Genomic DNA, 25,046 nt, shown 5'->3' with positions numbered 1-25,046 from the left:
AACTACATAACATTGTAAAAAACTTAAACAAACACGCTTTTTTAAGCTTACGTCACGATTCGGTGGTAAATATATACAGAAAAGTCACAATCGGTAGTTTTAATGGACGATCCATTACGTCAAAAATTGGGTAGTATTCGAACGAAGGTAACGAAATTTATCAATTTCAAAATGAACGAGAATAATTTTGATTAATTATTGAAACACGTTGCATCGATGTAAAGTATTAGTTGCCAAAGTTTCAAAATTTATCACCAAAAGATCGATGCAAAATTACTCGTACGAGTATTATTTTGAACAAAATGGGAAAAACTTTCTCTTATTCAATTTTTTCCGGTCTACCTTTTTCCAGCAGAAGCTTCATAGTACCGTACTGTAAAATTACACAAATACGACGTGCGTCGATATCATGCTGTTAGTTTGAAATTGATAAATTTTTACAACGAACCTTGTTCAGGCATTTCCTCGTCTTGCGAGATTTCAGGAGCCGTGGTCGCATCTTCTTCAGTTTTGTCAAGACCCTCGGCTTACTGAATTTCGTCTTCGCTTAGGTCTGATACCGTGGTAGATAACGATTTCATATCCTGATCGATATGAAGTTTGGAGTCGACGGAGTCGGTATCCGCATTGTCGTCATCGTCAGGCTGTGATGTCGGTGGTGGTACTTCCGGTTCATTTGTTTTGACGCCGGAGAAACCTTCGCTTTGGTCGATTTTTTCTTCGGCCGTCGAAATGTCATCATCGGTACGATGTTCGATATCGTGATGGCCAGTCAGGTTTACCCAGCTTTCGGTGTGGGCGGCTATCGTCGATGGTCCAGGTCGTACCTCGTCATCGTCGCCAGTCAGGTCGTGAACTATCTGCTGGGGTTGAGCGTCGCGCGACGTCGTAGCCGGACCATGCGTTAACTGTTGATTGTCGTTCGTCGATGTAGATTCATTTTCGGACGAGTCTGCCGGTGGGTTGCGGATGAGGTTTGCGGGTTCTCGATACATTTGACGTATTGCCTCGCTGGCATCGTTGGTCGGCGGAATGAACGTGTGCCGTATCCATACCGCGAACTCCTCATGTTCCTGTATCGTGTACATGGGAGGTCGTTCACCTACTGTCGGGGTGTAGTTCACGAACCACGGATAAGGGTCGATCAATGCGTAGCGGCCACCGAGTAGTGTGCTGTAATTTACCTCAAACACGGACATGATTGAGGCGTACACGGTCTCATCTTGCTCCGCGTACTGCACAATTGGGACGGCGTAGATTTCGCGTACTCCACGCTCGCGGCATACCGTGATCAGCCTGCGAAATTGGCGTTTAAACTCTTCGTGGTCGTAATTCTGGAACGCATCTAGGTTGCCAATTGAGAAGAGGAGACGCGGCGGTAATCGTTTTTTGAAACTAGCGAGCGTGTTTACGAAGTCTCGAATGTTGATCTCGCGTCCGTATAGGTCAGGGTGCATGTACTCGCGTATGGCACGTTGGTACATAATCCATTCAGCTACCCCTAAGACAAATCCGTCGCCAGCTAGCAACACATCTTGCGCGGCGACCGCCGATCTGGCATCGTACTCACCGATGAAGACACCGAGCGTTGTGAATTCGTGCGGAAGAGCGTTCAACGGGTAGAACGGCTTGAGCATTTTAGAATCGATTTTGAACTTCTTGTAGAACCGATTATGGCTTTTCGAAAGATTGGCCATACAGTGTGGTTGGTTTTTCTCGACAGGCTTCGTAGGTTCGGTTATGAATTTACTTGTCGGATTTCGTAAGTTTTCCGGAATTGAATCGTACCTGTTATTGGCGCTGGTCGTTGGTCCGGATCGTAGTGGACGGAAGCCCATTGTGGCGATCGAACCGTCTTCGTTATATTCGGGTAAACCTCGCAGCGGCGTATCGTATGCATAGTTGGATAGAGCAGCAGCGGCATGAGAGTTTGTCGGTTGAGGAGTCGATATCGTTGAACCAAATGGTCGTACGGTCGCCACGTTCCCAGACGACGTACCTGGTGTTGGCGAGGTAGTATTCGTAGCGGTTGACGTCGTCGTCGGGTGATTTGCCGGTGTTGACTGTGTTGATCGATTGGAGACGGTAGCACTGCTGACTGAGCCGCGGTACGACGAATCCGGTGACTGCGGTGGTTCGTTTTGTGCATTTTGTCTGCCCGTAGCGGACGCCGATCGGCGGGAACTGGTGTTGCTGGTCGCCGTGCTATTGCGTGCATGGATTGTGCGACTTGCCACATTTACACGTAATGGTCGAACAGATTGGCGGCGATTCGATAGATCGGCGATTTCCGTGCGGAGATCACGATTCGCCTCTCGCTGTTGCTGCAACTGATGTTGTAAGCGTCGGATCGTGGCATCGCGCTCTCTTACCGAATCCCGGTAATTATCCATTATGCGTTCGTAGTGGGTCGTACGAGAACGGGCATTCGATAGTTCTCTTTGTAAGTCGGGGTCATCAGCTAACGATGCTACTTGTCGTTCTTTGGTGGTAGCACATATTAGGTTCGCATCACCCGGACGTATTACGCGATCACATTCATGCTCCGAACAGGCGGTGAATGGGCCACGCGAATCCGATGCGTTGGATTCAGCGTGCAGTGCGTTTAGGCAGAGCGGATGGAATGCATGACATCGTGTTACCGCAATCCGGGAAATGCGGTCCAGCGTGAGCGGATTCATCGAGCTAAATATCGGTAAATGACACTTCGAGCATAGTGGAATTGTGACCGTATTCGAATTACCTGGGTTCATGTTTGTCGGCGTCTCTATCAACTCGTTCAACAATCGAATACAAATTCCGGTAATGTCGAGAACTCTACGACCGTGGATTTCGAATTTGCGGCGCACCGACACTAAAGGAGTACCGCACTTACAGTATTTACACATATAATACGCGATTCGTGCACAAAAAATTCATATTTTTCGCGAACAACAACATAAAGATTATTAAACTCGATTAACGCACGTTGACACTTCGAAAATATTCACACGACGCGATAATAACATACACGAAAACACAATGATAAGTTTACAGACAAAGCGAGCGAATAGTTGCCGGCCGGTATACTGATACAAAATGGAACTGATTGCAGTCTGCGCAAAAGATAGTAATTTTAATTCGCTTTCGCGCATCACAAGACATTTTCTCAGTATAAATATAATTCAAAGGAGAGTGGTTAACATTTCTCGTACGAGAGCAAGTATTTCCTTGATTATCAGTAAAATGCGCGATAACGTTTCGCATTCTTCTAGAGTAAGCATCGTGATAACCAAAGCGACTAGAAGAGAATAATCATATCAGTAGACAGACATGAGCTGCGAACGCAAAAACTGCCCTTCTCCCTCCCTTAAATGTCTGGTTGGTGGCGGCTGTGCGGCGTAGTCAAATTTCGACGAAAAGCAGAAGAAGCACGTTCGTGCAATGTGCGTATTGTTTTCATTTTATTACGCACTAGAAAGCGGTCCTTTGGACATCTTATTCGGTTTCAAGTTGAGTTTTTTATAGGTAATAAATCTCTAATGTTCACGCTAGTGAATTTTTGGTCCTTTGAAAGGAATTTGATTGTAATTTTAGCCTTGAAACCGAACCCTGAGATGTGTTATATTGTTCGTACGAACCTATTCGCTGTCATCACGTGTGTAGAAAACATGTTTGGTTCAACGCACGTGGTTGTTATTCGCTTAGCAGGGCATCGAACGATGCATTAATTACCATTTTAATGATCGATAAATTGTTACCGAAAAAGGTTCTCGTTCATCGTGCGATGAGTGTTTGGGTAATTCACAGCAAAAAATGAACCTTTTTATGGTAATTAGTCATTCTGGTGGGCGTGAAGTTGGAAAAAATAAACGTACGTTTCTAACTGGCATTTCTTATGTGTTATTTCAAGGCAAGTAGGTACCTACCTATTTCTTAATATATCCACTCTACTCAACTCACCTATTTATTTGGAATATACGATTTTTATGTATTTTCAAGAATGAAACTGTACGAGTAATTTTGAGTGAGGTGAGAATAGGTTAGCGTGAGTTTGAACGAGCGTTTCAAGTTTTCAAATTACTCTATTATACGCTAGACCATGTGTACGTTATTATACGTGTGTGATTTTTCAATCATTCATTTTCATAGGTTTTCCCGAGTTAGGTATACTTGTAAGGTGCTTACCTGTTCGTGGATTGCACGTAAGTGCATCTTGCCTTCGTATCACAACTGTGATACTCCCTGTGGAGAAAAATGTTTCAATACAATTGATACTTACCCATATCTAGTCAGATAATAATTGCCAAGTTTATTTTCAAACTTTTATCACGTTGGTGATATTTTATTCGAAGCTTTTCGTTGCATTTCTTACTCATTTTTGAGCCTATTAATTTTATCCCCTGTTGCCAACTTTGCCCTTCTTATGATTTTTGTTGAATATTTCAATCGAACATAGTTCCTATTTATTTTGCCCTGGTAGGCATAGAAAAATAATACGTACGCTTTTATCGTTGGACTAACCGTATAGTTATATTATTTGAATTTTTACAGCTTAGGAGTAAATACCTAGGTACAGATTACCTGTATACTAATTACCGAACGCGTTCTTACTTTTTCACGTCAATACAACTTCGTGTCTTACGCAAAATCGGCGTAATTCAATTGTAGAAGCTGCAGGAATTCGTCTATTATCGTCATTGGTCGATAGACCCTTGTTGTTCGATCCCTTCGTCTCGCTATAATCAGCTGCGCACCATCTTCATTGAAATGTTGATGGAATTCGATAACAATGGCCGCATTTCCGTACGCGAAATCTGTTAGATTTTGAAAAATTAGCTCATTTAATGTTTGGTCAAAGTCGTTGATATGGAGAAATCGGATTATATTCCGCTCATTGGCAGCGACTGTTACTACGATACGCGGGCGTCGTTGTACTGCGTGTCGAGGTCGCTGGAATTGTAGGAAGATGGATCGAAATGGTGGTCGCATTTCTGGCGGTCGAATGGCCGCAAGCGCCGGGTCTAATCCGGGGAAAATCGGTTCCTGAGCCATCATACGAACGTAGAAAGATTGCGTAGCAAAACACTCGTAAATTAACCGCACAGTAATATTATGAACGCGATCACTTTACATCAATTTACAGTACTCGATATACGCACGCTGCCTCCCTTATACGCTCGAAATATTATACTTTGCGAGAACGCACTTAATCGAGCTACTGGAACATTGGTTGATTTATCAAAAATTTTGGTTTGATAATCGTACGAACGCACATTCGAATTTTGCTTAGCAAAATATTCTCCGGTCTAGAGTGATGTGATATTTCACGATTGCGATATTCAAGAGAATCAATTTCGCTTACCTCTTACCATAGTTACTCTCTGGCTTTGTATGTGTGTAAATTTGTTCATTTATTGTACTTTAAATAAAATAAAGAAATCTATACGTATGTACATTGATTATTTTATTCGAAACGAAAAATCGACAAAGATAAGAAATAAGGTACATCTTGACTTAATACTAAGTGGTACGTACGTATCCTAATTAATCTAAACATCTTATAACTTACATAAATTCCGCCGGGATAAAGCCGAAAGTATCGAGGAAGTCATCGACGACTGCTATGGGTATGCGTACCCGTGCCGTACGGCTTTCTCTGCGAATTAACAATAATCGATCACCATTTGCGAAGTAGAAGTTGTGAATTTCCATGATGATTAATTCTATTGGATTGTAGTCAAAGTCGAACAATAGATCTTGATGGTACAGCTCGCGGATCATGTTTCGTAGATCAACTCGGGTGAATCTTATTGTGCAAGCTCGTCCTCTAGCTCGTACGTTAACGCTAATCGCATCCGGTAAAATACGATCATGGACCATTCCGTTTAGTCGTATTCGAACGGTAACATACCCAAATCGTAGGTTCCATGGTCGACGTCTGCGTAATGCGGGAGCCAGGTATGGGAATGGTCGATTGTTATTCATTACGATCGTTGAATATTAAACTGTATTACCGCACATGTACTTGTTTTTCGCGAACTTATACTTCACCGCATCAGGCGCTAAATAATAAAAATAGCCACGTTAGCTCTGGTTACGCACAATTACACCCGTTCGATACTGATCTACACAACATAATAGCCTTTCAATCGATAGATGACGCGTGATGTTTCCAAAACCGAACGGCTGATTCTCGCAAAATTTCCTGGAATTTTACGAGATCGGTACGAAGAAAGTAGCGAGAGGGTGCGGGTGAATACGAATGATAGAACGACGAGCGTCGCTGAATTGGCTAATTCTAATCTTTTTTGTTCGAACCCATCAACCAAAGCGCCAATTTTTTAATCTTCGATTTTGCTTTTTTACCTTTCTTATCACTTTTCTCCGTATCAGAGTTGTTTGGCGAATTATTTAATATGAATTCCAGTGAGTTTTCTTCGTCCGAAGACAATTCAGACGAGTCACTTTCGCTTTCGCTAACTGATACCGAACGGTCATCTTCGTATTCAGTTTTTGGATCTGGATCAGTACCGTAATACTTGCCGTAGAATTTTTGTTCATTATCAAGCATTTTAATTTGGTTTACCGTTTTGGCATTCTTTTTCAAAATTAACCGTTGTCCCATTCGAAGGGCGGTAGCTGCGAGACGTTCAGATCTTCGAGTTTTCTTTTCCTTTGGTTCTTCATTCGCAGCATCTTTCTCCTTGTCATCCGTGGTTAGATCTATGACAGGTACTTCGTTCGAAGTATTTTCCTTTTTCTTTTTCTTCTTTTTCTTCTTCTTCACAGGTGTGTCCAATTCTTCGTATATTGGCTCTTCACTACTAGTGCCAGCTTTACTAGCTAGGTACTCCGAACGTTTCTTAGCTCGAGCGGCTTGTCTTTGATCTCGCGCGATTTTTTCTAATTTTGACAAAATTACCTTCGTGGCGTTTTTGGTATTTTCATCATTTTTGTCCGATCTTGGAACCTTGATTTTTTGAATTTTTTCGACCATTTCTAATTCATCCTCCTCCGATGATTCGTCGTTGTTGGTTTCAATTTTATGGTCATTCAAAAAATCAGAAATTTTCTTCTCTAACGTACGTTTATCAAGCCACGAACGTAGGCAGGGATCTTTTTCCATTTCTGAAATTTCAGCCTTTTTTAAAAACAACGTAAGTTGTCTAACGTTCGCAATGCGATTCACGTTTGAACCGTCGGTTGGTTCAAGTAGGTACGAGTTGGTACCTGCTCGTTTGAGAATCTTAAATGGACCAATACGCTTTTGGTACAATTTTTTCGAGGTTTGCTTGTCCGAACTAGACAATTTATGGTTTGTGAGCAAAACCATATCTCCTTCCTTAAGCGTGTCTGGATCCTTGTGCTCCTTGTTGAACTTGTACTCCTCTTCGATCTTTTTTAATCGTCTTCTTTCCCGAATATAAGTTTCAATTATTTGACGGTCAGTCATTTTATCGATTTGGAATTTCGCCAGTTCAATCGTGTAGACAGCTTTTTTGGCCAAGTGATCCGCTATCACGTTCGTGTATTCGTATTTACGTGCGTAGACGTGGTGAAATTCAATGAAATCGAACGATTTTTTCAATTCCAAAATTTGCTCAAAAAGCTTCTTGTGGTGGACAGGTTTTTTCCTGGCGTTAAGCCACTTGTTTTTCAACCACACGTTAACCGTATGGTTCAGAGCCTTAATGACGTAATTCGAATCTGAAAAAAGCTTAACTTTTTTCACGTCATTAAATTTTAAAATTTCCAATGCTTGAATAATGGCTGACAATTCAGCAAAATTATTCGACAGTTGGAAATCTTCAGTAGGTGATATCCGATCGGATACATTTCTCAATGAATCTGGTGCAAAGCAGATTCCAATCCCCACTACCGCGTCCGCGTCTCCATTCTTCGAACACGCGCCGTCGGCGGTTACGCGGGCGTATCCGTCTGGATCTAAAATTAAGTCGACCATAGGGTCTAATTTCTTCGTAAAGCATTCCGATAAAGGAATTGAAGGAGCTTTAATTTTGCTCAAATTCTCTTTCAATTCGATTAATTTATGGGTAAAATCGAATTTCTTTCGTTTATGAGGCATTTTCGCATTTATAGCATCTACCATGCCCCATGCCTCGTTCGGGGTGAATCCGAATGACGTAGGTGTATTATTTATTTCAATTTGGATTTCTCCAATAAAGCCTTGCCATCCCGTATGGGGTTTATGAGGGTTATGAATTTTATTCAATTTCACCCTCAGCTTATCACCGATTACTCGCATCGTACGTTCGACCGAAGACGATTGCGGGTTGTAGGCATTGGTATGGGCTACCTTGATATCATTATGTTCAAGTAGCTTATACCACGATTCACTAATAAATTGAGTACCGTTGTCGGTAATTACTTTTTTGACGGTTACGTCACGACGTTCGATGTCCGCAAGGACGGTTTGCATTGCGTTGCAGACATCCTTTTGTCGCGTATGACACATTGTTTGGATCCAAGTTTTACCGGTAAAAATGTCTTTTACCACCAGTAAAAATTTAGGGTATCCTTTGATTGCAGGAATTGGTCCAAAAATGTCAACTGACAAAACATCGCCTATGGCGTACGCCTCTATTTGTCCGTATTCTAAGACCTTGTGGTTGGTGTAATTTTTATTTACTTTGCACACAATGCACGTATTACATATTTCGCATATGTAGTGCATGGTGTTAGGATGATAATACATACGACGAAATATCATCTCCAACTTAGCTGGGCCCAAATGGCCATATGCGTAATGCAGGTAGTCTACTGTATCGTAGAATAGAGTGTCTGGTAGGTATGGTACCAGCGAGCCGTTATCTAGCCTTTTCATTAGCATAGGTTTCTTGATAGGTGTGAGGTCGGTGACCTCCTCATCATCCAGGTCCATTTCCTCACTTGAATTCTCATATACGAGCGTATCTTTAATTGTGAATTTCTTAGCTTTACGCTTTTTTATTTCGATTTCTTTTTTGTCCGTTTCCGGATAATGCGTAGTTAAAATCTTCATGATCGCTTCACATTTTTCATCTCCGTTTTGGAACTTAGGAATATTGTTCAGACGATTATGAAGTATCGTGATATTTTCTTCAACAAATAACACTTCCAAAGGTGGTATTTCGGTCGAAAAATTCTTTAATTCCAATTCTGGCGCTTTTACACTGTACAAGTGCTTATTGGATTTATCCATAGTCCATTGTAGATCGAAACAATTGAACCAAGTAATCCAATGAGCAGCTTTACGATGTGTTTGCGCCATCTCTCTATACCTATTAGCGATCGCCAATAAATTTTTCCGAACGTGAATTTTTCGTCCAATGACCCACATTTGAACTTTCTTCAAAACTTGCACCAGTGTCATCATTTCACGATCGAAAAGCGTGAAATTCTTCTGATGTGTTTCGAAAAGTTTCGATACAAATAAGCAGATATGCTTCTCTTTCGATACCTTATCTATGTAGAATAACACAGCGTTCATTGCATCTTTGGATACGTACGTATCAAGATACAAATCACCATCTTGAGGCGGTGGTTTCAGTTTGAAATCTTTGCAATACTCAGCTTTCAATTGCTCAAAAGCTTTTTCTTGCTCCTTGCCCCATACGACCTTGTCTTCATTACCCTTGGTAAGGTCATAGATAGGTCGCAAAATTTGCATATAATTAGGAATAAAATTCCTATAAAGACTGGTCAGTCCTACCAGAGTGAGAATTTCTTTCACCGTTTTTAGTGCAAATTTCCCTTTCTTCGTGTGTTTTTCAACAAATTCCATAAATTTCTTTATTTTCTCACTCTGTTTGGCAACTTCATCTTTTGAAATAATGAAGCCCAAATGTTCCGCGTATTCGCGGAAAAATTGCGTCTTGTTAGGGTTTAATTTTAAACCATTCTTTCGAATTGCTTCGAATACTTCTTTCAGACGATCTAAAGTCTCTCTAAATGTTGCACCAGACACCTTGACGTCGTCAACAAACTTAGTCACTCCTTTCATGTCAGGAATCACCTGATTTATCATGTGAACGAACTCGCCACTTGATATTTTCAAACCGTACGGTAATCGACAAAACTCATAAACTTGTCCGCATACTTGGAATGCGGTGTATTGACGCGATGCCTCGTCGAGAACCAGCTGCCAGAAACCGGCAGTAAAATCGAGAGTGCAAAATAATTCATCACCTTTGTTTTCAAAGATGATCCATTCAACCGGGTTCGGTTCTGTAAGCACTTGTTGTAGTTTTTTATTGAGTTCGTCGGCATCTAAACACAATCTAATGTCACCGTTCTTTTTTATTACCGGCGCCATCGTATTAATGTATTTTGACCGTGAGGGCCTTATTATACCTTCTCGCAACATTTTTGCGATCGTCTTTCTCAAGGCTTCCATGATCTTCTGCGAAGGACGGAATTTTTCACCTCTCCAAGGACCCAGTTTTGGGTCAATGTCAAACTTGAAGTTGACTCTTTCGCCAACATAGCGACCTGGCGAGTTGCTGAAAATGTCACAGTAGCCTTCAACTTCTTTATAGGCATCGTCTGCCTCTTTCACGGTAATTTTACCCTTGAGAACGAGGTTGTTTAAGTCATTCTTCATATTCTTTTTATAGAGCTGTTGAGCCTTGAATTGCTCATCGAATAGCTCTTGGTCGAGGTATCCCGATTTTCTGTGTAAGTTGTGCACCATTTCGTGCATGTATTGTGGTTCAACTTCACAATGGTAGACGGACAAGGCGTCCCTATATTCGTCCTCACGTAGGTAAGGTATTTTGAACGGTTGTCCATTTCGTGGTTTACATAAAGCATAATCGTGCCCCTCTTCTAGCTGAGGTAAAATACCTAAGTATCTCATGGCCACACGGCCCATTATGCACGATTTGGCGGGAGTATCCAAGATGTAAAATGGTGAGTAAATCATCTGAGTACCTACTCTCATACAAATTTCCACGATATGAGTCATTGTTTTGACTAATTTATCATCAGCCATTCTTAATAGTACCGGACGGCGTAATTGGATATACTTAATCCATTGAGGGTGTTGTCGAGTAATATACTCGACGACAGGCTTCGAAATTACATTGGGCAGAGCCCCTGAGTCCAATTGCAACGCCATCGGTTTTAATCCAATCATAACCGGGATTACACACGCTGGATCAACCGTTTGGTGATCAATAAATTGATCACGAGTCATAGATTGTATCTCATCTTCGTTCGAAGCAGGGTGTGCATACTCGATTGCATCAATCGCATTGACTTTCAATTTAGGTGTTTTATCCACTTCCGGGTTCTCGTCATCAGAATTAGCATCTTCCATAATCACCTGGTTATCACCTTTGCCAAAAATCTGTTTTGGCGGTTTTGGTGAAAGAATGGTCAATTCTTCAAAGTTCACCGGTTTGGATAAGTGGCCAGCCTTAGCTGGCGGATCATATACAATTTTTGCAAAAATTGCATCGCCGTTTGGCGTTATTTTTCGACGTAAATAAACACCCGTATTTGGACAGCAATCAATTTTCATAGACAACGCTTGGATTAATTTCTTCATCATCGAGTTGTTTATGTAAATTTTCTCGTCCATAGGGTTTTTATTTCGGTCGATATTCGATTCGAATAATGTTTTCAGACGTCCTAATGCAGCTTCCTGCGGCGGGGCCTCTCTATCACGTTTGTAATCAAGTACAGATGTTTCCCATTTATCGAGAGCGTGCACAACCATCTGAAACACGTGCGTGTACATCGACATGTCTGGGTAATATCGATTGTACGCTTTCGAATAAAAGAATTTATTCTGTAATGGTATTACATTATTTCTTTGATCGATCGCAGGTCGATCAAATTCATCGCCATTTTCCGTATGGATCTTTTCTAATTTTAAATATGCGTACACCATCTGGCGCCAAAACGTGATACGTTTATCGTCTGTTAGTTTTACTAAAATATTTCTATACGCAATGTACCTACTTAGGCTTACTGGTTTGTCACCTTTTTTACGAGGTTTTACCAGCGGCATCATTAAAAATATATGCTGGACTTTTTTAACGTCCAATAGCAAATTAATAATACTGTTAATTTGCTTCTCTACGACCTCGTAGGGTTTTCTTGAGAAATTCAATTCTCGTTGCCCTAACGATAATACCACCTTGGCAGTAGGTGTGAAAGTCACCTTTTGCAGGCTCGCATAGAGCTCTTCTAAACCTATTTGATCACGTACGTAATCTGGTAATTTTTCAATTTGATCAACATCACCTCGTTTGAGATGATGGACCAAACCATCTCCGATCCACACATACTCGTAAAACATATCGTTAGGGATCTCTATGTGGCTAGGGTTATCCCTCTCTTCCCCTAGCTCTGTCGGTTTCCCGAAGTCGCCGTGGTGGCTGCTGGTTGAGTCGTCGTAGACGCTGTATTCGTGGTGCTCGTTAGAATACTCGTAGCTGTAGGAGTAGGCGGGATGTGCGGGTTGTTTACGTTCGTGGCCACGTGCGTGGCGGTAGGTGCTGGATGCATAAGCGTGGCGTATTGAACTTGCATCGAATTGTCAATGGTTTGTCGCTGTGGTGGCAATTCGGTAATTGTCGCTTGATGCATCTGTTGATTTAAACAAGCATCGTACCAATCATTGTATTGTTTCTGTATTTCATCATACAATGGTTGATGTTCATCGCTATAATAAAACTCATCATCGTCATTATATTGAGATTGGATGCCAGTCGTCATTCTAGGTATCCCGTTTGGGTCTATTATCATGTATTTAGCTGGCATTATTGGCAATGGAGCATTCTGTGCTGTGGGTGGGGGCATTGGAATTGCTGCATTGGCGTTCGCATTATTATTTTGCGCGGGTGGTGTGTAATACACATTTTGGTTGTGATTTGCATTCCGATTGTTTCCTCGATTAAATATGTGCCTGGGTATCCACCCCTGTGGATTAGCTTGGCCTCTAATTAATGGGGGATACCGGAATGCATTCGGGCGTACCGGCGGTACTGTTGGAGCTGAAAATAGTGGATGTTGCATTAATGGGGGTGGATTGGGTGGGAGCGGTCCCATCGGTCCCATTTGGATCGTTGGGGGTGCGTGGGGGGGCCATACACCACTCATAATCATTTGTTGTTGCAACGTCCATTGGGGGGTTGGTTTGGATTGCACGTTCGGCATAATCCTCACCTTCTTATGTTTCGCAAAATCGATATTGATTTCACTCAACGCACGTAGCTTTTCGATAAATTGCTCTATCGTTTGGCCTTTCTTTTCAACTCGCATCTGGTACGCACCAGGAAGTTTATGCGCGATTGTATCAATTATATACGATGTGCTACGATGATCGGAATGGCTTAGCGCGATTGTAAATCGAATTAATTGTCCAATTACGTCTTGTAGACTGTTAGCACAATCAAAATTATCGCAAGCTCGTTCGAGCATATCTTGGGCTCGTTCATTCCAATAGAATCTCAAGAAACTTTCCTTTGTACGATCGTACGTATCATCTGGCGATAACGTCGTCATCCAGGTCTCGCGATCATTCGTAGCTACTACTGTAGTAAACACGTGCGCTTTATGCGCATCAGGAGCATTCGTAGCGTTTGTAAAATGCTCAAACTTTTGAATAAAATCGTGTGGAAATAAACGATTTTGTTCCGTGAAAACTATATTAGATGCTTTTAATAACATCACGTCGATCTTATTAGGTTGGCGGTTCCCGCTACCTCCTCCTCCGCTCGGAGCGTTATTAACACGTTGCTCGAGGGTATTGACCTTTTTGGCAAGGTGTTCGGTAGTAGCATTTGCATCCTGCAATACTTCTGCATGTTCCTCAAGCTTGTGATCCAGCTCTTGTATGTCATCAAATAATTGATGCATCTCATCATTTGTATCACTTATAAGTTTATTGGTGGTTTCCTGGAACCTGTCATTTTTCTTGACGTACGCCGCAGATGCTTTGTTGATTTTATCAACCTCTTTCTGGTTCGCTTTGGCTATATCATTAGCCTTACCGGCCAATGACAATGCACGATTCGCGGCATTACTCGCCTGTTGTGACGACACGTCAATTTCATTGATTCTATTTTGCATATCTTTTTGCTTTTTATATACCTTTTTAAAACGACCATCGACATAATTCCAGGTGTACGTAAGTCTTTCAGCAACTACATCGAACGATAGATCGCCGGGCGGCATTGTGGGAGGGTTAACTACCTCACCGTCACTCGCGGTAAGGTCATGACTTTCGTCGCCAAAATCGTTCATTTCGTGTATAGGACCTAAGTTGTTTAATGAGGGATTTCGCGACGATTCTTTACTACCTGCGTTGCTTAGTTTGCGACCTTGCAAATCTCTCTCGTTTAGGCTTCGTCTGTTAGGCCTATTTCTTAGTCTGTCTTTAAGTTCCGACATACGAGCGATATATTGGAACGAGTATTACACAAATAAAATTACTAGCTCGTAAAACTAGAGGCGTTGACAGACAGCAGAAATGCGTGAATGAGTCACACATGCACCGCAGATATAGTTGTTCTGTCTGGGACAGGTTTCGCACCTCGGACGTTGTACAGAGGTTCCCCTCTGAAATCAAGCGTGACGAGGTCAACTAAGTATGTAGACGCGTTCGCGCCTTTTTTCGCACCTAATTGCACACGTTTACAAATATACAAATACCTACACAGGTATTTGTTATCCGAAAGCGGAAGCGAAGCACAAATTAATTAACTTTAAACAGATTACAGTAGCTAACTGTATATTAGGCGCGTTTTTCCGTAAGGAAAATCAAGCTCACTTTGCATGCAATAAAGATTTGCGTTGAGGCGCCAATGATAAAATAATATTGTGTCGTAGGTACCTACTAAATATACGTTCGTATATTCGATACCTACTGACTAATTACCTACTCGAATAAGCAGGTAATCGGATACGGAGAATGCACTGGTGTAATCGTAATAAAGCTAATTACTTACCTCGGCTAGGGCTTTTAGTACACTACCGAACACAATACAATATCATACGCAAAGTTCGTGTAAACGAATGTATTATGGTCAAAAATGACACAATATACTTAAACCGACTCGGAGAAATAGGGAAAACAATACAATATTTATCAGAGGGGGAAAATTACGTTAACACTACTGAATTATTACTAAATTATAAAATATACAAGAACACTTTAAACCTAGGGCCGGAGCTCTAAAGAATTAAGGACATATTATCTTGGCAACTCGCTTGCTTCACGAAAACGAACTACGAGTTGGTCCAGTTGCCAAAGAAGCTGGAAGGCTCATTTGACACCTTGACCACTCATTGTTACCAACCACATCACCGAACGGTGCTGGAAGGGTTAAATTACCTGTTTTACACATACGTGTTACCATTAAGGCATATCCGTCTAACAAGTTTTAGTGAATTGGCTATTTAGGTGAGTTTAACACCTCATTTTGGTAGGTTGATAATGTAGGAATGTGAGTTAATACTTCATCTACCAGGTACTGCTGAAAACCCAACTTTGATAAAAATGGACAAAGCGAGTTTTGGAATATCACTCTTCAAATTTAAAGGTTTATTTTCCTGTATCTGTGAAAAACACAAAATTTCATGAAATTTGGAAATAAAGCTGAAATTTTATTTATTGCTGGTGGTTGATGATTTTGAGCCATTCTGGGACCTTCAAAGGAGTTTCGGGTTTCCTGGTTTTGGAAAGAATTGTCAGACCAATGAAATGAGCCATAATGTAATCCTGTACCAATAAATTCGTATTAGGTATAGGTACAATATTTTTGAACCTTTCGACCGTTCGTTCCTGCTAGTTTGAATTTTGCAATAAAAAATTTCTTTTAGGAATATAATTCCTCAAGTTGACATATAAAGCCGGATTGGTAATCCATTTTTGACCATCCCGATCGATTGGTAATTGGTCTGAGCCAACGATGGATTCAGTTTTTGTGAAACTATTGTATGGGAATTGATCGGTTTTCAAGCGAAGTGAATCGAATCGAATTATTCACAAATGATTGACGATTGGACAAATTGATTAATTTGTAGGCAAATCACTCGCGAACAAATTGATTAATAGTTGGTAAATCATTCGCGAACGAATTGAATAACTTTTGGTGAATCATTCGCGAACGAATTGTATAATTTTTGGTGAATCATTCGCGAACGAATTTATTCGTATAGGTGATTCGTTCGTAATCATTCGCGAACGAATTGTATAATTTTTGGTGAATCATTCGCGAACGAATTTATTCGTATAGGTGATTCGTTCACGAACGAATCAATTCATTTACTCAATTTTTGGTGAATAATTCGCGAATGAATTTATTAATTTAGGTGAATCATTCGGAAACGAATTGAATAATTTTTGGTGAATCATTCGAGAACGAATTGATTCGTATATAAGTGACTCGTTCACGAATGAGTCGATTCATTTACTTAATTTTTGGTGAATCAAGAATCATTCACGAACGAATTGAATAATTTTTGGTGAATCATTCGCGAACGAATTTAATAATTTAGGTGAATCATTCGCGAACGAATTGGATAATTTTTGGTGAATCATTCGCGAACGAATTTCTTCGTATAGGTGACTCGTTCACGAACGAATCGATTCATTTACTCAATTTTTGGTGAATCATTCACGAACGAATTGAATAATTTTTGGCGAATCATTCGCGAACGAATTTAATAATTTAGGTGAATCATTCGCGAACGGATTGGATAATTTTTTGTGAATCATTCGCGAACGAATTTCTTCGTATAGGTGACTCGTTCACGAACGAATCGATTCATTTACTCAATTTTTGGTGAATCATTCACGAACGAATTGAATAATTTTTGGCGAATCATTCGCGAACGAATGGGATAATTTTTTGTGAATCATTCGCGAACGAATGTCTTCGTATAGGTGACTCGTTCACGAACGAATCGATTCATTTACTCAATTTTTGGTGAATCATTCACGAACGAATTGAATAATTTTTGGCGAATCATTCGCGAACGAATTTAATAATTTAGGTGAATCATTCCCGAACGAATGGGATAATTTTTTGTGAATCATTCGCGAACGAATTTCTTCGTATAGGTGACTCGTTCACGAACGAATCGATTCATTTACTCAATTTTTGGTGAATCATTCACGAACGAATTGAATAATTTTTGGTGAATCATTCGCGAACGAATCGATTCATTTACTTAATTTTTGGTGAATCATTCACGAACGAATTGAATAATTTTTTGTGAATCATTCGCGAACGAATTTCTTCGTATAGGTGACTCGTTCACGAACAAATCGATTCATTTACTCAATTTTTGGTGAATCATTCACGAACGAATTGAATAATTTTTGGCGAATCATTCGCGAACGAATTGATTCATAAATTGAAGAATTGAATAATTCGTTCGCGAATGGTTCTTTCAAAAAATTAATCAATTCGTTCATGAATGATTCACTTAAATGAATTAATACGCTCACGAACAATTCACTCAGAATTGTATCAATTTATACGTAAACAATTCGTTTGAAAACAGATCCACTTGGTAATTTTTTTTTACACATTTTTTCAAAGTACAAACATATTTTGCCTTTTGCGTACTTTTTCTGGTAGGTATACCTATTTGTTTTGTGTTTTTGGGTTTGGTCTTGCTCAATCGTGGGTGAGGGAGTTGGAGTGAAAAGAAAGTAGAGGGGAAGAAAAATGCTTCATATTTTGGCATTTATTTTAACAAATTTTTGAAACACATTTTTTTATTTTCATTATTTGCATGATTTTTTTGAGAGAATTTTTTCCCATCTTTTCTGGAAAATTACTGTTTTCAAATGATAAACGGTTTCTTTCAGTTTAAAGAGTTTGTTTTAAGGCAGACCATATTCTTTGAATTTTTAAATTCTAATATTTATATACCTACTTACTTCAAAATTTGCAGCATTTTTTTTTGATTTTGAAAAAAAAACTTATTTTTTCACTGGACGAGTTTTTTTTTCTCGAACTCAAGTTTTTTTATTTTCATGTAGTGGAAAATTTTTAATTTCTTTTATTACGAACAAATTCAAAGATTTCATAAAATGTGTAGGTCTAGGTACGTATTTTTTGTTTCGTTGCTTGGCATGAAACAATTTTCAAATTCGCATTTAGAATCTTTTCTTAAAAACCTCCAATGAAGAAGGCTTGTATTCTTAACTGATCAGAATAACATGAATATGAAAATATCTCGAAATATTAAAACAAAAAGGCTTAAATTCCCTTTATTGATATTGGGAAGTAAAAATAAACCATAATACTGTAGAGTACGTAAACATTAAGAGAAGATGTGATGATTTTTCTCATTTCGTATTTAATGGTACTCAGAGTCATAAATAAGGTTTATGCGATGGCCTTGTACTAGTAAACTCAACCGACAATCTCTTAATGGATTTAGGATGTAAAAACACGTCTTTTGATTAAAATTTAACAGCTGGAATTGATTTCTGCTTATTCTGGAGAAGTTTGTGGAAACGGTGGGAAAATATTGAAATTTAGCTGCAGGCTTTGCAGTTGAACTAGAAATTGAATTTAATTCATGTGGGAAATTGGTATTACGTAATAACTTGATATATACCTACACATACATCAACATATTAGCTTGAAATGTGGGCGAGGGTATCAATTAATACCTACCTATTTACAAAATTTTGTAAGTTTTGCTACGTTTCACTGCAAATTTATTCATGGTAAAATTTTCAACAGAAGTAGAAACTGAAAAAGCTTCAAAATTTCTGATTAAGTATGCTTGAAAATTTTTTACTTTTTTGGATTTGAATGATGAATTTTGCAAAAATAGTGTTACGAGACATGCCACCAGCAGGGTTAGGTACATAACTGGCCCCCAAGTAGGCTAATAAGTAGAAATATCTTTTGACGACGACGACGACGAATGGAAATGCAGTCCAAGCTGTTGGTACTCGTAGCTAATTTCAGGGGCAACTTATCCGCTGGGAAACTTTGGCTAGGCAAGCATGAAAAGTATTTTGTCTCTGGTACAACGATCCTAAAACGTTTGTTTCCCAGTAAAACTTTCATCTTCATTCTGTCCTATTACCTAAAGGTATTCGAATTAACTCCTTCGTCTTTTCTGGTAAGTTTAACTCCGGCGGGAATAATTTATAAGTTCACCACAATTAAGCATTCCGACAGGTTGATTTAAAGTTTACGGTACTTTGCCAAATGTACGACAATTTTAGAATACAAATTCGAACCTCGGTTACATTCGTACAAAATGTAAATCACTCAGCAATCAGTACGAAATTATTAAATTAATATTTGAATACGAGCGTAATATACTCATTCTATGAATAAATTAAACGTACTGCAGAAATTTTTTACCACTGTAGGTGAACCTTTCCTTTCGGTGAACGTAAACGTGCGTTGTGTAGAACTAAGGCTTTCCTAATATACACTAGAGGCTTCCACAAACGTAAAACATCGTCGAGTAAAAGCCCATCCCAACGATAAGGTTTTATTCGAATCATAGGTTGTAGTTCATTCGAATCTCGCGAGAATGCCTGATTCCGAGAGCTATTTTTAATTTCTAAACATTCGAGTTTCATCCCAGTCGAGCCAACGCAAAAATTTACCTTTAATCATACCGATTGGATTGGAAACACTCTCGCGAGCAATTTCAAACGTAATTACCCTCTGTAGAGTGAAAAATTCATCGTGCATTGACACCATCGAGCGATATTTTCGCGACAAAAGGTGCCTATTTTTTGGATCGTATTGGCTGTTCGCTTCAAAGAGCACGTATCCTGAAACTTTTTAACTTTACGTAGCATAATACTAGCTGCGATTCGAATCAATCAAACTTTCAACCGTCTATAGTGTATTGTTGTGTTTTACACGTAATTAATTCCTCGAATTTTATTAATCTTTCATAATACCCGGTCCCTTTTTTTACGTCACGCGACTGATTATTTTTTTTTCGTCGATTAACACGTTTTGAAAATTTTTCACACTATGAGAAAAGTATGCCTGCAGAGGTTCAAAGTGAAACCAAGCTGGAATATTGAATAAATTATGCCTCTGTGTCATCGTTTATTTCAAAATTTGCCCTATTTTTATCAAAATGTTTACCCCATGAGGTTTTTTTACAAAGTGGTGGGAATGACATTATGCGCACATTTTGTTTTTGAACAAAGTATTGAGATATTCGTGAAAGAAAAATCTCGGACTTATTTTTAAAAATGAATAAAAGTGAAAATCTTACAATGAATCTTCAGTCTCCAGCCTGTTTCCAATGTCTTTCCTCCTGATATCACTGGATTTTCTGCTTTGCATGATAGGTACTTATTTTTATCATCTTTGGATGGAGTGTACGTCAGAATACTTCTAGTAGTGTTTCCATCCGACGATATCTGCAATTTTTTATGATAAATTATCAATTAGGAAATTGAAAATTGGACAAAGCCAGGTTAGACTCAAAGAGCACATCCGAAAACCTCCATAATCAACATTTTTACACGTCAATGTTCATTATTGAATTTTTGTAGAATTTTTTAAAATCCAAAACGCCCAAGAAAGTTGAAACCTATCTCTATTAAAACTAATTTTGATAGGTACGTATTCGTGAAATATTGGTAATTTTTTCAAACGAAATAAAAAAGGGCAAAAAGTGGCTTCATTTCAATCATCTCGACTTTGAAAATAAACTACTTTAGGGTCGTTCCGAAGTCTTTAGCAAATTCTCAATTTTTTTCAGAAATTTTAAATTACTCATGAAGGGACAAAAATGAGCTTTAGCACTATAAATTTGTACAGTGCTTATTGGAAAATGAAATTTTGCACCCACAATTTGATTATTGCTTATTTTGGACTATTTTGACAAAAATAAATTATCAAAAAATCAATACAAACGTAGAATAAGCTCCAATTTTTAAACAAATTTTGACACTGATTTGACCCAAAAAAATTTAATTTCACTAGGGCAGAAACTCACTTGATAATTTTTATCATCTGCTTCAAAAAATCTCGCGACAAACAATTTTTTGAAATATAGTATGTACTTTCAATGTTTGAAATGTATAGTCTTCTAATGTGAAATTTTTTAATTAAAATTTTATACTTATTTCTAGTCAATCTGGAATATTCAAAGATCTATTTAAATTTTCTCAATCGTTTTTATATTTCTACAAAACGATTGGAAATAGTGGAATTTGGATACTAAGAGTTCAGTATTGGACGAAAAAATCTCCCTTATTCGTTCAACTTTACAGCTAGCTTATTTAATAATTTTTTTTGGCTTCTTTTAGGTATTCAAAATTTAAAATTAGGTTTAAAAAATTCAATGAACCACCTCAAAATCATTAAATTTGAATTTCCTAGTTCCAGTTCCTCAAAAATAGGAGAAGAACGTTAGAGAAAGTCAGATTAAGAGCTACTTACCAAATTCAATTTCACTTTCGATAAAATATTTTTTTTTAGAAAATTCAAATTCAACTTTTAAAGCTTTAGAATGACTAAAAATTATGAAATATCAGTTTTTGGAGCTTGTAAATATTTAGAAGAATCCTAGTTTTAAAATTTGTAGCTGGGATCGTATCTTCTAGGCACCAAATCCCAGTAAAAAACAAGATCAGCATCTGCTCCTGGCGCAGAACCCGCCCACCGTAATATAGCACTGTTTAAACATTTCTATGCCGTCGCATCGAATTGAAATGAGTAAATTAAGAGTTTTATTTTGTTGATGTCGTTGCATTTTTGAAAAATTAAAATCAGAAAGCTTCTTTTCGATTTTTGAAAAAAAAAATGAGGGTAAAGGCGTATCAATTTTAAAATGAACGGTGAGTAAAAATTGAAAATTAAAAAAAAACTAACTAAAAAAACACTGGAGCAAAAATTAGGAGATTCAAAATGAATAGTTGAAAGAAGGGACACCTGAAGTTATTGAAGCCATAAGCCTTATGAAATATTGGGGAAAAACTCAATTTTTTGAGATTATAAAAGCGGTCCATCATTTTCGGACGGGACCAAAAAAAATCGAAACAGCATTCAAAAGTACACCTCCACATCATTTGTATTTCAGGCGCTGAATTCAATTTTTCTATTTTTGGCGAATTTTTAAAAACTCAAATTTGTCTCACTTCATATTTTGGCACGAAAAACTTGAAATTTCATAAAGTTGAAACACTGAGCAGTTTGGTTTATGCCCTTTCACCGCAATTTTTTGAATCGATTGGTGATCATTTCGAACTGTTCGGGAGCCTCATTCTGCAGATTTTTGGATTTTCTTTTCTCAGAAAAGTTGTCAAAAAATTCCAAAAAGAAATTTAGCATCTCCTACAAATTAAAGTGATCTTTTTTGTGACTTCCCAGATTGATTTGAGCACAAATTTTATAAAACCGGTTCCGGGTGTTCAAATTGATGTTCTCGTAACTTTTCAAGGAGCCGAATGAAAATTTCAAACGTATGTCAAGGGTCCAGATGGCTCAAAAAGATCACCAGTAGATTTTAAAGGTGTGAACTATAAATTTTCAATTTTTTCCGAGAAAATAATTTCGAGAATTCGTGAAACTATTACTAATTATTTTCATACGTCAAAAATAGGGCATAATTAAATTTTTTCACTTTCTGTGTGTACATATTTGATTAAATTCTAATTTTTTTCGAGAAAAATAGACTCAAATATGCGTTTTTTAAAATTTGCTCAAGAATTTAAAAAATATAAAATTAAGGCGTCTAAAATTTTGCCTCTTGAATACTCTTTTAATTTTTATGTTTTGTAGATGAAAAAGCTCGATAATTTTTACAAAATCACTTTATGCAGGTAATTTTATTGGTTAAAAAATTTCAAAAGTATGCTTAATAGTGAAAAAGCAAATTAGTTTTCAAAAATCTCGAAATTATTCAAAAATTTTAAAATATTTTCCCATCCAGCATTAAAAAGTTTGTTTTGCATTACTCAGTGCATCAGAGCTCTTTAAAATAGGTCTTTGAATTTTGCCTTGAGAAGTTTCACAATTTTGGTCTATTTTTCGTACATGTGTGATATCAAAATAAATACCAATATGGATTCCTTTTAGTCCCTTCAGCTCTTATTTTTAAACATTTTGATTTTGATTTGGAATTGTTTTGATTTAAATTCCAAAAAATTTATGCTCCATCTGTTGAATTTAGTTGACTAGCAGGCTCAATTTTCCAGATCAAAAAAGCAGGAAGATAGGAAATGGGATTCGACGAATTTAATATTAAACTATTTCCATCCCACACTTAATCTCATACTCACCGTATCCTTGGTTTTCTCCAACCGAAAATTATTTTTCCACCAGGTCAACTTGGCCGGAGGTCTCGAACCGGTAGATTCGCAAATGAGATCTAGTTTTCTTTGAGCCGTTAACGGTTGCTCATCCGGGATAATTCTCACATCCAAAGGTCCAACTGTAAATAAATACCGACGAATTAATTCACTCTCTCTTAATTAACTGGACGATAGATACGTATCGGATACTCGATATACGAGAATCGTTTAAAAAATTAATATTCACAACGTCTCTACATCTCTATCGCTAGGTACTATCGTATTTATCGAATAAAACTCCCTCAATGGTGATTTTCCAATTACTCGAGAGTATATTATTGAGAATTAAGGTCATGGACACGAGCCTCTTCTTGGGCGTGTGTTGTGTATCGAATATCAAGAAGTAAGTATAGATAAAATTGAACGTTAAATTTTTAATATCCTTTCTGCTGTGCTAAGTAGGGTATATATGGATAGTGTAATAATGTACTTACAATTCATGTCCACTTGAACGACGGCCGTTATTGGTGCTTTTAAATGGGTATTCGAAGCTGCGCACGTTAATTGGCTATGTAAATCTGATCTTTGAAGACGTCTTACTGTTATCACACTTTCCACATAAGGGACACCATTTTTCAGCGTCGCGTTTACCGATACGTTGCTCAGAAGTTCGGCGTTTTTGTACCACATGATGTGAGGTAATGGTTTACCTGTGACAGAAAAATAAAAAAAAATAGAAATTAGAGCAAGTTTTACTTCACAGAGAAAAAATAATTTTAATCGACGAGGTGGGTATATTTTTGGGATCTGGATAAAAAATAATAATAAGGGATTCTGGGAGACTTTTCAATACCAGATAAAAAAAGGTCATTAAATCATATCTATAATTGGGGATTTTTTCAACCCGAAGAGAAGGAGGTAGCAAAATTACCTTTCAGAGCATTACAAAGTGTACAATTACGACAACCTTTCCTCTTCCCGAAATTCTCTAGATTATTATGCTCGTATCGAGAACATTCTCCCCTCCCTTCCCTACCAAAAAATACTTATTCTTGAAAAACAAAAACACAAGGTGTTAGGTACAAAAGAAATGTGTACACTCTGTATATAGTGGCACTTTTCAAACTCGTATAGTTTTTTGATACATACGAAGACAGGCAGCCAGCTATAGGTACATATTTTCATGCGAAATAATTCCTCTATCGGTTCACACGATGAAGAGACGCGTAGAACAAGAAAGAACAGTATAGAGAGGCGACGAGAGTAGAAGAAAACAGGGAAGGAAAAATGCTTATTTCAAAATGAAACATCAAAAGTCCGCTTGCCTTTTCAGCTATTATTCAAATAAGCTTGTTGTACTTTAAAAGAATGAATAACGATGAAAAGGTTTTTATGAAAACATACGATGAAAAGAGGAAAAAAAACTACTATCGTAAATTTTCACCGCCGCAACCGAATCTTTGCCCTTACACTGGCTTTCGCCGCGGCAAGTCACGCCATAAATGCTGAAAACTACCAAATCAAGGTTATCATATAACGTGAAAAGGAGTTAAAAAAGCCACGTTTGAACTTTCTCCTTAGCGTAATGTATCAAGACCGCGGGCCGTAGCAGCGCAGCGCAGCGCGTCATAAATAAATGTAACTCATTTGAAATTTAAAAACTTTATTTTTAAATATTTTTACTATCAATAAAAGCAACCAGCCCAACGATACGCGGGTTAAAAGAGGCCATAATTCAGCCATTATTACATTTCGTATTCCCGACAATTTTTTATTACAAGATAACGCCGACACCGCCACC

The 25,046-nt window shown here is 38.2% G+C and overlaps 1 protein-coding gene across 1 annotated transcript in view; it reads right to left on the bottom strand.

Moving 5' to 3' along the window:
* Positions 1–25,046, bottom strand: part of LOC135849364 (nephrin-like) — a 380,313-nt gene that overhangs the window by 38,883 nt on the left and 316,384 nt on the right. The window contains exons 5-7 of the mRNA XM_065369755.1: positions 23,740–23,955; positions 23,234–23,385; positions 20,218–20,365 (exon numbers count right to left, since the gene is read on the bottom strand). Coding sequence (XP_065225827.1) covers positions 20,218–20,365; positions 23,234–23,385; positions 23,740–23,955 — 516 coding nt within the window. The remainder of the gene's footprint in view (positions 1–20,217; positions 20,366–23,233; positions 23,386–23,739; positions 23,956–25,046) is intronic.

The sequence above is a fragment of the Planococcus citri genome, chromosome 5, assembly GCF_950023065.1.
Source record: "Planococcus citri chromosome 5, ihPlaCitr1.1, whole genome shotgun sequence".
Classification (NCBI taxonomy): domain Eukaryota; kingdom Metazoa; phylum Arthropoda; class Insecta; order Hemiptera; family Pseudococcidae; genus Planococcus; species Planococcus citri.
Note: the sequence above shows the minus strand (reverse complement) of the source record. Positions and strands in the feature narration are given on the sequence as shown.